The sequence below is a fragment of the Malus domestica genome, chromosome 08, assembly GCF_042453785.1.
Source record: "Malus domestica chromosome 08, GDT2T_hap1".
Taxonomy (NCBI): domain Eukaryota; kingdom Viridiplantae; phylum Streptophyta; class Magnoliopsida; order Rosales; family Rosaceae; genus Malus; species Malus domestica.
In genome coordinates, this window is record NC_091668.1 from 28,743,532 (window position 1) to 28,755,359 (window position 11,828).

The 11,828-nt window shown below is 39.7% G+C and overlaps 1 protein-coding gene and 1 pseudogene across 1 annotated transcript; one reads left to right on the top strand and one right to left on the bottom strand.

The window, feature by feature from the left end:
• Positions 1-543: 543 nt before the first annotated feature.
• LOC103437500 (uncharacterized) lies at positions 544-4,646 on the top strand. Its single transcript, XM_008375977.3, has 5 exons — positions 544-984; positions 1,796-2,732; positions 2,861-2,956; positions 3,573-3,709; positions 4,102-4,646. Exons 1-5 carry the CDS (start codon positions 749-751, stop codon positions 4,259-4,261), a joined length of 1,566 nt encoding a protein of 521 aa, XP_008374199.3. The 5' UTR covers positions 544-748; the 3' UTR covers positions 4,262-4,646.
• A 239-nt stretch (positions 4,647-4,885) lies between these two features.
• LOC139197946 (probable dolichyl pyrophosphate Man9GlcNAc2 alpha-1,3-glucosyltransferase) lies at positions 4,886-7,454 on the bottom strand (annotated as a pseudogene).
• Between the last annotated feature and the right edge of the window lie 4,374 nt (positions 7,455-11,828).

The window sequence follows — 11,828 nt, forward strand, 5'->3', positions numbered from 1 at the left end:
CGTGCTATGGCCCAGTAACACATCATCTCCGCAACGGTAACAACATAACCGTCGTCAACTTGTCGCGACCGCCGTCATCAACATAGTCCATTGTTCTTGAGAAATGCTTCAGTCTGTCTCATTCCTCGGAAAAAAAAAATTTCGAGATCCCTATTAACCAAACTAATATTTAGTTCAACAAACAAGTAACCATTACCTATTTCCAGACAACGAGGGCACGATAATTGCACATTTAGGTGCTATGTGCTACTATCTTACTACCAAAAGGATGAGATGCCAAATGCATCTATCAGTAATAGATCCTTTAGATTCAACATGAATCATGCTCCAACCTCGAATCCTCAATCAAGAACATTAAGAAACTGTGCAAATGGTTAAAAATAGATATGACCAATATGACGAGAGATTTCACAGTGTAATTAGTACATGAAGTAATACATTACGTGTTATCATACAAATAATAAGATTTATGTGTTAAAAATTAATAATGTTAAAAAAAAAATTTAACAATTTTTATAAAAACACGTACCACCATGTCCCGTCATAATAAAAAATTTGTCCGGCGCGTAACCACCTACAGCCTGACCGACAGCAATCAGCAGTTGCATCCATCATCGACACATTGCTTAGGTCTCACTCACCCTTCACAGTTCACCAACTCTCTCTCTCTCTCTCTCTCTCTCTCCCCCCTCCATTTCTCTCTCTAACCTCAAACACCAAAGCTCAAAGAGTCCAATCTCCAAAGAGTATGGATTTCACAATCCAGGTTAGAGCAACGAGGAGAAGAAGAAGAAGCAACGGCATTCCCCATGGCATTTTCTTGATGCTGTCTCTGCTCCTCCTGCTATCATTCCTTCCAAACCCCACAAACGCCTCGATCCACGTCTACGACAACCAAACCTTCAGAGAAGTCGGCAACGCCAACCTTCTCTCCGGCGGCAGCGAAGGCATCGCCGCCACTCTCTCCGCCCGTTCTTACATTCGGTAATGCTTTCGCATTTGTATTTCTTTCAGCTTATTGCTAGACCTATGTACAATTTGCTTCATTCAATTTTATTGGGTTTTTGGAATGTTGGACATGTGCAAGATTTTAGATTTTTGAATTTTGAAGTGGGTGATCGATTTGGGTATTTCTACTTTTGTTTGGGTAGCCAATAAAATGTGTTCTATGAAAAGGGTAAAGCTTAATTCAATCTATCTGAATGTGGGATGGACCAGAAGTGGGGAAATTTAGTACAGTATATTAATATTCTCAATGAAGGGTTTAGTATAAACATTGGGTTTTAGTTAGTAGCATCCAACTACGTTTTCGATGCAAATTAATGATCAATTAAATTTACCAAGTCTCTAGTTTATGATGACTGACACATAGACGATGAATGTGAAATATGGTGTAACTATGATCCTGCAGAATCCATGGACATGAAAGAGAATAAAAGAAGGATTTCTAGAAATTGTTTCGCGGAAAGTATAGTGTGCAAAACTAAATTCACAAAAAAGTTTTTCTTGAAGCAGCTGAAGTAGATCTTCTAGTTTTATTTATTGTAAGCATCATTTCTTAGTCTCAGAGTGTCCTCACATTGCCATTCACCAAGTGCATAATCATTCTTTTTGGCGGGGACCTGAATAAGTATTAAGGACGCTGCTTTATATTGTGCAGACAATGTAACTGAATTCATAGTCCGATACATTTACATGGTCCGACATTCACCTCTCCCAGACCCTGCGTAAAGCGGGAGCCTTGTGCACTGGGTACGACCTTTACTTTTGTCTCTGACATTTCCGTGTGGAACAGATTCGAGAATATCACCTTCTGGAGGAGCAAGGATGCTGCTGAGAAGCTTTCAGACATGGAGCATAGTACTGGGTTGATACAAGTTATAATATTTGAGACAGCTGATCGGAATAATATTGGTGGTTCTGCTTATGGCGGACAAAGAGCTATATGTTGCACTCCTGATCTTGCTAAGATGGAAGGTTGTAAGCAAGGTGAAGTCATCAGGAGACCTTCTGCAACAGATAAGAATTGGCCTATTGTTTTAAATGTACAGTTCAGTGGGAACTACCTGTACACAAACATGGATTATCAAGAGATTTTAATCCCAAAAACTGGGATGTATAACTTGTTTTTTGTAGCATGTGATCCAAAACTAAAGGGACTAACTATGAGTGGGAAGACTTTGTGGAAAAATCCTGATGGTTATCTACCTGGTCGAATGGCTCCACTAATGAAGTTTTATGTGTTTATGGCACTTGCTTACGTGTTGCTTGGAATAATTTGGTTCACTCAGTATGTGAGGTTTTGGAAGGATATTCTGCAACTTCAGCACTGCATCACAGCTGTTATTGCTCTTGGGTTGTTTGAGATGATTCTTTGGTACTTTGATTACGTAAATTTTAATAATACAGGGATGAGGCCAATTGTTGTTACAACATTGGTTGTCACAGTTGGAGCTGTGAGAAAAACAGTTTCCCGTCTTCTTATCCTCATTGTTTCGATGGGTTATGGTGTGGTGCGGCCCACTCTCGGGGGCCTTACCTCAAAGGTGCTTCTCCTTGGAATAACATTTTTTCTGGCCACAGAGTTGCTTAATATCACGGAGTATGTGGGGACAATCAACGATGTATCCGGAAGAGCAAGATTGTTTCTAGTTCTTCCTGATGCTTTCTTGGACGCATTTTTGATATTATGGATTTTTACTTCTCTCTCAAAAACACTAGAGCAGCTACAGGTATACAATTTTGAATTCCTCTATTTAAGTTACATTGGCATTGTTGTTTCTTGATTTCATGCTTTACTTGTATTTTATTTTCGCCGTAACATAGCAGTTATAAATGTTGAACTATATATTCTTCTCAGGCAAAGAGAAGCTCTGTCAAACTGGATATGTATAGGAAGTTCTCAAATGCATTAGCAGTCACAGTCATTGCCTCAGTTGCATGGATAGTGTATGAGGTATGGTTTTATTTATCTTAAACTAGACCCAGGTAAAGAATGAGTTACTGCATCCTTGGCTGACTAGAAAATTTTGTTCAAGTGTTTGATATCTTCAACCTGCACAAATTTGACGTACAAACACTGAGGATTCTGAGTGTGTTTTGTCTATTTGAAAATATACTCATATCAAGGCTCAATTGAAGCCAAATTGGAATCTTAGCAATTCACCATATGAAATTAAATAGGATTGCATATGATTATGTACTCACCACTGTTCCTTCATGGCTTCTGATTTTGCGCCGAGATCCCCCTGGTCAAGATTATGAGGTTACTGAGTTACACTAGAAATCTTGCAGTTGAAAAATATCACCACCTTTTGTCTGGTTAATGTAAAGAAGGCATTATGAGTAGCAGACTAGCAGATTATGTTGGCAGACAGACAAAGTGATACTCATATGGTGTAGTGTCTATATACTGTACTATTATTATGCATGCTGCTCACTTTTTCTCTTGCTTTTTTTTTTGTCGGTTTTGAACTTGGGCTCTTTGTATGCCTGTGTCTTATCCTTTCAAATTTTTATCTTTTTTGTGGGTTTGAATATCTACTAGACATTTGACAAGCCTCCGCTGGCAGGTATACTTTAAAGCAACAGATCCATTCAATGAGAAGTGGCAGAGTGCTTGGGTCATCACTGCTTTCTGGGATATTCTTGCGTTTGCATTGCTGTGTGTGATCTGCTATCTTTGGGCTCCATCTCAGAGTTCTCAACGGTGCGTTATACTCTTCTATACCTATATAGTCAATATAATCCTTAAGTCGAATCATTTTGCTAGGGAAATAAGGTGTCCTCAATGGAGAGTATGTTGCTTACTTTGGATCCGCTTGCAACTTTGCTTCAATTTGTACTGTCACTTATTGAACCAATAGATGCCAGAGTATACGGAGTTAAGTCATCATGTCAAAGTGTCAAGCATCCACATGCTTTTTTAGGTTCATTATTGTTTGGATTTTAATGCAATTGATGGAATGTTTCCCTCATTCATGACATCAGGAACTCTATCTGTAACTGACATCGCTCGTTAGATAAATTCCTTCGTGTCATAGAATTCTTAGGGTTCCCTTGTACCCGACTGAGCTGATTTGAACTGCCAAATGTCCATAGGTATGCTTACTCAGATGAAGTGGGAGAAGAGTCTGATGACGAAGAATCTCACTCTCTTACAAGGGCCAAGCTAGAGGGTGATATCAGCTTAGTCAAGCAAGACAACATTGAAAGCACCAAAGATTTTGATGAAGATGATACAGAAGACAAGAAGGAATGATGATTCAACGACGACCTTATATTGAACCTTTCTCTTCATACAAGTTCATGGAGGCCGACATGGCTTAACGCCCCTCAACTAACTTAAGCAATGTCCCGTTGGCCCCGTCAACTTGGCATGCAAAGAGGGGTTGTAAAAGTTTTGCTACTTTCAACTCGGTCGAATCAAAGGGATCCAGGTTTGTTTCCCCTGTTCTCGAAGCTAATTTCGTTTTGTTGTGTATGTAAAACCTTAGGTTGTCCACAAAGTTTTACAAGAGTAGATGGAGTCATGAAAAGAAAGAAAAGGGTTGTGTATTGAAAAGCACATTAAGCGATTGTAATCTTGATTAGTCATCATGTTTTGTAATTTTGCTCTAAAGGATGAATCAATGTCTTCTTTTGCACTTGTCATCTTCTTTTTCATTTCTTTTCTTTTACAATATTTCTCTTCTATTAAAAGAGAAACGAGATAATGAGATAAATTGAAGAATTTAATTTTTAGAGGCATTTGTCGAATTCTCCCTTTAACTTTAATTTTAGCCGATTATTCCTCTGAACTTTCATAATTAGCCAATTTCACCCTAACGTTAGATTTTAGAATTTTTCATTCAATTTTCAATCTGTTTTGGTCACACGACAAATGTTTGAGAGTAATAAAATAATTTTATTCCCAATGTGGACAACATATTGCTTTTTTCTTCTCTTCGCTAGTTAACTCTGTACACTTTTTGCTTGAATTAGCCACGGGTATCTAATTAGCATAAAAAAGCTTTAGAGAATGCGAGTTACAAAAATAGCAGCAATCGCATTCAATCTCTCACAAAACTTGCTGCCTGTTCTAACTAAATACAGAGGTTTCAAAGGAGCTTCTTTTCTTTATCCACCAAGTTGAAGTCTTTAAGCAACATCCATTGTTTTGCATTGGCGTACAAAGTAAGACACACGAACTGGGTGAAGCAAACGAGCATTATCAAAGCTTCAAAAAGGAAAGGACACCGGGCGGGGGGATGCACGCTTAAATAAACAACATGAAGAACGACCGAGCACAAGACAGAGACTGTTGTCACAGATGATCTCAAGGCACTTGTGTCCCTCGTGGCCCGTCTTCCATTTGGCACATGGTTTAAAAGGATAAAGAGGGCAGATAACGCAAGATACGGTAGAACCAGTTTGTCACGGTGTAGAAGAGGGAACATCGAGAATAAGGCGTAAAGTGTCATCCAGGTATAAAGCATTGGTTCTTCCATTGCCAAAAGACTCGCTGGCAGGAGAGGCAGTAAAATAGACTTCTCGTGCACTGAAAGTTTAAGAACAACAAGCATTATGCACCGTAGTATCACGAAATTATGAACAGAAGCTGAAACGATGGGCAAACTTCACTTCACTTACCTTGGAATGAGTAAAGATAAAACGAGAAAGCATTCAGCAACCCGTAAAGGAAACCCGGCTTGCTTGGAGCCCATATCTGCTGAATCATTGAAGGTAGGAAAGTAGAAACAGTTGCACCCAAGCTGATAAGCTTCAGGGACTGTGTTGGAAACAATCTCTTCCATTTTACAAGAACCGAAGTGGTGCACCAAAAGTTAGCCACATAATCCTCAAATATCCCTCTTTCAAAAGGAGCAAGACGAGAGAGAACCTGCACAATTGACCAAAACTAATAAGGAAACGAACACCTGTTGTGCGTAAAGTGTAAACAAAAGAAACCAAGCATGTCTTGATTCTTTTTACAAAATAAAAGAAACAAACAGAAGCTCAAAATTATGCAAGCTGACAAAATTAACTAGTGTCCTACCCCCAAGAAGTCTTCCGTTGAATGAACATATGGCCACCAGACAACAATAAATGTTCCTAAGACCACAATGCCAAGTTTTAACACTTCCAGAAGTGGATACCGACGCCTTAGGCATTTACCCAGGAGATGACTGAAAAATGCAGGGGCAAAATATGCACTCATCTGCAAAAAATCATATCATGTTCAACAAGTAGATATCACCGAGCAGAAAGACAAAGATGTGATCACATTTAACTTCAGTTCAACAATTTCATTTTTCAAACCGTAGTTAAGTGAGGAAATACAATTGTCGCTATTCGCTAAGAATATAGAACGAAACTTAAACAACCATTATGCAGATTTAAAACTGAATTAAAAGATACCTGTTTGTGGTTGAGAGCAAGACTGTATAGGACACAGGCTACAAGATCTTTGTCCGAAAGAACAGAGGAAATAGCTCCCATAGTCAGACCCAAGCTGATGCAATTGTACTGGCAAAAAATCAATAAGAAATAAGATTGTAAATTTAAACAGTTCAGAGTAACAACTACAAAAAATTTCATGGATGCCGAATACGAAGAATGCAATGGAAAAATGAACTGTAAACCTGGAAATGACCATGGTCAATCAGGATGAGACACGGATTAAGTAAAATAATCGCGATATGCCACGCTATGTCACTCCTTCGGCGATTTGGGTTTTGACCAGCATAGTAAACAAGAACAAAGTATAAAATAGCAGGAAAGAACACCAAGGCATCGGAGGACAACACTGTCCACCTCATGAGAAGTTTTCCCAGATAGGACTCATGGCCGCGGGAAGCGAAAAGCCCAACCGATTCAGGGCTGAAAAATCTAAGGAAAAGGCCATGAACATAACTCTGATAGGCAGTGAGAGGAGGGTAGTCAAGACCCCAGTATCTGAGATCATTGACCGTACTGTTTCGATACCAATCCTTGATTGGCACATTGAGTGTGATCTCCATCCAATGCCTCTGAGCTTCAAAGTCCCCATATTTGGGAGGATTTCGCACCAGAGTAAGGATGCAGCGATACCGCGACTCGAACCAACAACGAAAACAATGCAATGGACAAGAATGAAGCTGTGATTCCCCTGTGGATCAACCACCACCAACCACCATCAGATTCAACAATCAGCTTTTCTTCCTTGCCCTTTCTAAAATTACCCTTCTTTTTGGAGCTCTTCTCCATTTTCTCTACTTCTTTCATTGGGGACAAAACACAAACACATGGCCTGCAGCCAACAGAGAAAGGAAATGAAGAAACGCCGATCAGTTCAATCAACTGACAATCACGAACACCCACACCCACTGCCGGCAGAGATCAGCATGGTCATAGATCCCAACCACACCGCCACTTCAGCCGCCAGGGCCGCCACCACCACTGTTGGAGTATGTGGCCAAGTGGCCAACACCTTTGTTAATAAACAAAGCAAAAGAAAGAAAAAAGACAACTTAATGATTGTGTCTTCCTTGTTTTGGGGAGGAAAAAAGGGAATTGTTTTGTTTTTGTCTTGACCCATGGAAAAGCCACGGATGGCTTTGGGGTTTTAATTAAAGGATAGCAATTATCCTCATGGTTTTAAGGAGTGAGTGAGAGCTGAAAAACAGAGGGCAGAGAAGAAGAAGAAATCTGGAGCAGCAACCCCATTTCGAAGAGAAGAAGGTACTCTTCTCTTTGGTTAGTAATCATCCATCAAAGTAATTGTAATAGCTTTGAGCTTTGTATAGAGAAGAAATTAATCACTATATTTTCTTCTCTATTTGTTTCTTTGGTGTGTGAGAGCTATTGGGTGTATTGGGTTATTTGGGTTGTGAGATTGCCAACACTTTGTAAACTCCCATTTGGTTTGATAGTGGATTATTGGGTGAGCTCCTACTGCTCCGAGAACGTACTCCAGTTACACTGACTGTGGAGGAACCTCGTTAAAATCTTGGTGTTATTTTCTATATTGTTCTTGCATTTTCATTTGATAAATTTCCTGTGGGTTAGCTTGAGTTGGTTCCAAAAGTTTTGGTGCTATCCTAGCACAACAATTGGTATCAGAGCACTAGTTGCTCTTGGGTACTGTCTAGTTGCCAAAGATGTCAGACGGGCAAGATGAGAATCCTTTTGGAAGCACCTCCGGGTTTGCAAGAACTACGGTGCAAAATGCAAAGTTCGAAGTTGAAAAGTTTGATGGCACAAACAACTTTGGGATGTGGCAATGTGAGGTCAAAGATGTGTTGGCTCAACAAGATCTACTTGCCGCTTTGGGAGAGAAGCCGGAAGCTATGTCGAAGCCGGAATGGGAAAAATTAAATTTGTGGGCTTGCTCTTCAATTCGGTTATGCCTTGCAAAAACTCAGAAGTATTTTGTGATGCGGGAGACGGTAGCAAATGTGTTGTGGCAAAAATTGGAAGACAAGTATATGACGAAGAGTGCAGAGAACCGGCTACACTTGAAGAAAAAGCTCTACCGCTTCCAATACAAAGAAGGTACAAAAATGATTAGACACCTTGATGCTTTTAATAAGTTGATTGCCGACTTGTTAAATTTAGATGAGGATATTAAGGATGAAGATAAGGCCTTAATATTGTTGAATTTCTTGCCGGACTCTTATGAGCATTTTGTTACCACTATTATGCATGGTAAAGAAACTGTGAAATTTGAAGATGTGTCAAATGCCTTGATGAATTATGAAATGAGGCATAGAGATAAAAATCATGATAGTACCTCTGAAGCTTTATTTGTTAGAGGTAGATCATCGGAGAGAAGATCATCTTCTAGCAGGAAAAAATCATAGTCTCGACCTAGAGGAAACTCTAAAGGTAGAAAACCTTTGGAAAGGGATGAATGTGCCTTTTGTCGTAATAAGGGCCATTGGAAGAAAGATTGTCCTAAGTTGAAGGCCAAGGGTAAAGAAAGTTCTGAAGCTAATGTTGCTGAAGTTGAAACAGATTTTTCTGATTTTGCTTTAACCACTACCTCATCTTTTGATTGTGCTACTAAATGGGTGTTGGATACGGGTTGTACTCATCATATGACTCCTCACAAGGATTGGTTTTCAAGCTTGAAAGAGTTTGATGGTGGCGTTGTGTTCATGGGAGATGACAATCCTTGCACAACAAAAGGGATTGGTACAGTTCGTTTGAAGTTGCATGATAGCATGGTTAAAGAGTTGACAGGTGTTCGGTATGTACCGAATTTGAAGAAAAATCTTATTTCTTTGGGTACTTTGGAATCTAAGGGTTTCAGGTTTCATTCAGATGGACAGACATTGAAAGTTACTTATGGTGCACTTGTTGTGATGAAAGCTCCTAGATGTGGCCATTTGTATTTATTGCAGGGAAGCACTGTGACAGGTGAAGCATCTGTAGTCTCTGAAAATATGGGCACATCTGATTCAGATACTACTAGATTGTGGCATATGAGATTAGGCCATGCCGGTGAGAAAGCTCTACAAGGGCTTGTGAAACAAGGTCTTCTAAAAGGTGTCACGACTTGTAAGCTTGATTTCTGTGAGCATTGTGTCTTGGGGAAGCAAACTAGAGTGAAGTTTGGTACTGTTGTACATCAGACGAAGGGCATTCTTGATTATGTGCATTCGGATGTTTGGGGTCCTACAAAGACTCCCTCTTTGAGTGGTAGACATTGGTTCGTGACCTTTGTTGATGATTATTCAAGAAGGTCTTGGGTCTACACTATGAAGCACAAGAGTGAGGTGTTAAGCATTTTCTTGGGTTGGAAGAAAATGGTTGAGAACCAGACTGGGAGAAAGATTAAGATTTTGAGATCGGATAATGGTGGTGAATACACATCCGATCCTTTCTTTAAAGTTTGCAAAGAGGAAGGAATTGTGAGACATTTTAGTGTCCGGGGAACTCCACAACAAAATGGAGTTGCAGAAAGATTGAATCGAACCTTGCTTGAGAAGGTTAGATGTATGTTGTCTCAGTCGGGTTTGAGCAAGTCGTTTTGGGCAGAGGCAGTTACTTATGCATGTCACATCATCAACCGGTTACCCTCAGCTGCTATTCAGGGTAAGACACCAATGGAGGTATGGACTGGAAAACCTTCTTCTGATTATGACTATATCCGTATTTTTGGTTCACCTGCTTATTTTCATGTGACTGAAAATAAACTTGATCCTAGAGCGAAAAAGGCTATCTTTCTTGGTTTTAGTAGTGGTGTCAAAGGTTACAGGTTGTGGTGCCCAGAGATGAAAAAACTTGTAATCAGCAGAGATGTGACATTTGATGAAGAAAGTATGTACAAAGTCTCTGAGAAGAATGTGAAAGATGTCCAACAGGTGGAGCTTGAGAAAGTTGCCTCTGGTACTTCAAATCCTATTTCCGCTGATGTCGAAGCCACTACAAGTGAAGAAGTTGGAGACCATGAGGATGTTGAAGAAGTTGAACTTGAAGATTCTATTCAAGTTGAAGAGCAAGTTTCACCTCAAGAGTCTATTGCCAAGAACAGAGGAAATAGACAAATTACCAAGCCAGCTCGGTATAGTGACTATGTTGCTTTTGCTCTTCCTATTATCACTGAAGAGATTCCATCCAATTTTGAGGAAGCTATTGAGAGTGAGGAGAAGAATAGGTGGTGCAATGCCATGGGTGATGAGATGAATTCTCTCTTGAAGAACAAGACTTGGGAGTTAGCTAAATTGCCTAAGGGCAAGAAAGCTATCGGTTGCAAATGGGTGTATGCCAAGAAGGAAGATGCTGATGAGAAAAGTAATGTAAGATTCAAAGCAAGATTAGTTGCTAAAGGGTATGCACAAAAGGAGGGCATTGACTACAACGAAATCTTTTCTCCGGTTGTGAAGCACTCCTCAATTCGCATTATGTTAGCTCTTGTTGCACAGTATGATCTTGAACTTGTGCAACTCGATGTGAAGACGGCTTTCCTACATGGTGATTTGAATGAAGAGATCTATATGTGTCAACCGGATGGGTATATAGTGAATGGGAAGGAAAATTTGTTTTGCAAATTGAAGAAATCACTTTATGGCTTGAAGCAATCTCCAAGGCAATGGTATTTGAGGTTTGATAAATTTATGAGAGGCCAAAATTATTCTAGAAGTCAATATGATCATTGTGTGTACTTCAAGAAGTTGCAAGATGGGTCTTTCATTTATTTATTGATATATGTTGATGATATGTTGATTGCCTCAAAGAATGTTGAAGAGATTGAAAATTTGAAGAAGCAAATGAAGAATGAGTTTGAGATGAAGGATCTTGGTGAAGCGAAGAAGATCCTTGGCATGGAGATCACTAGAGATAGAGAGAAGGGTTTGGTCAGTTTGAATAAAAAACAATACCTTGAGAAGTTGATTCGGAAGTTTGGAGTTCATGATTCAACTAAACCGGTTAGTACCCCTTTGGCTCCTCATTTTAAATTGAGTTCTCTACAATGTCCTAAAACTGATAAAGAGAAGCTGCAAATGAAAAATATACCATATGCAAATTTGGTTGGTAGTTTGATGTAGGCAATGGTATGCTCTAGACCGGATATTGCTCATGCAGTTGGCATGGTGAGTCGATATATGCATAATCCAGGTAAAGAGCATTGGCAAGCAGCTAAGTGGATATTGAGGTATCTCCATGGTACTCGAGATGTTGGTTTATGCTTTGAAAGGGATGACTCTGGTATTGGTCATTTTGCAGTTGGTTATGTTGATTCAGATTATGCAGGTGATCTGGATGGAAGGAAGTCTACTACAGGCTATGTGTTTACTATGGCTAAAGGACCAGTTTGTTGGAGGTCTATTTTGCAGTCGTCTGTTGCCTTGTCTACTACAGAG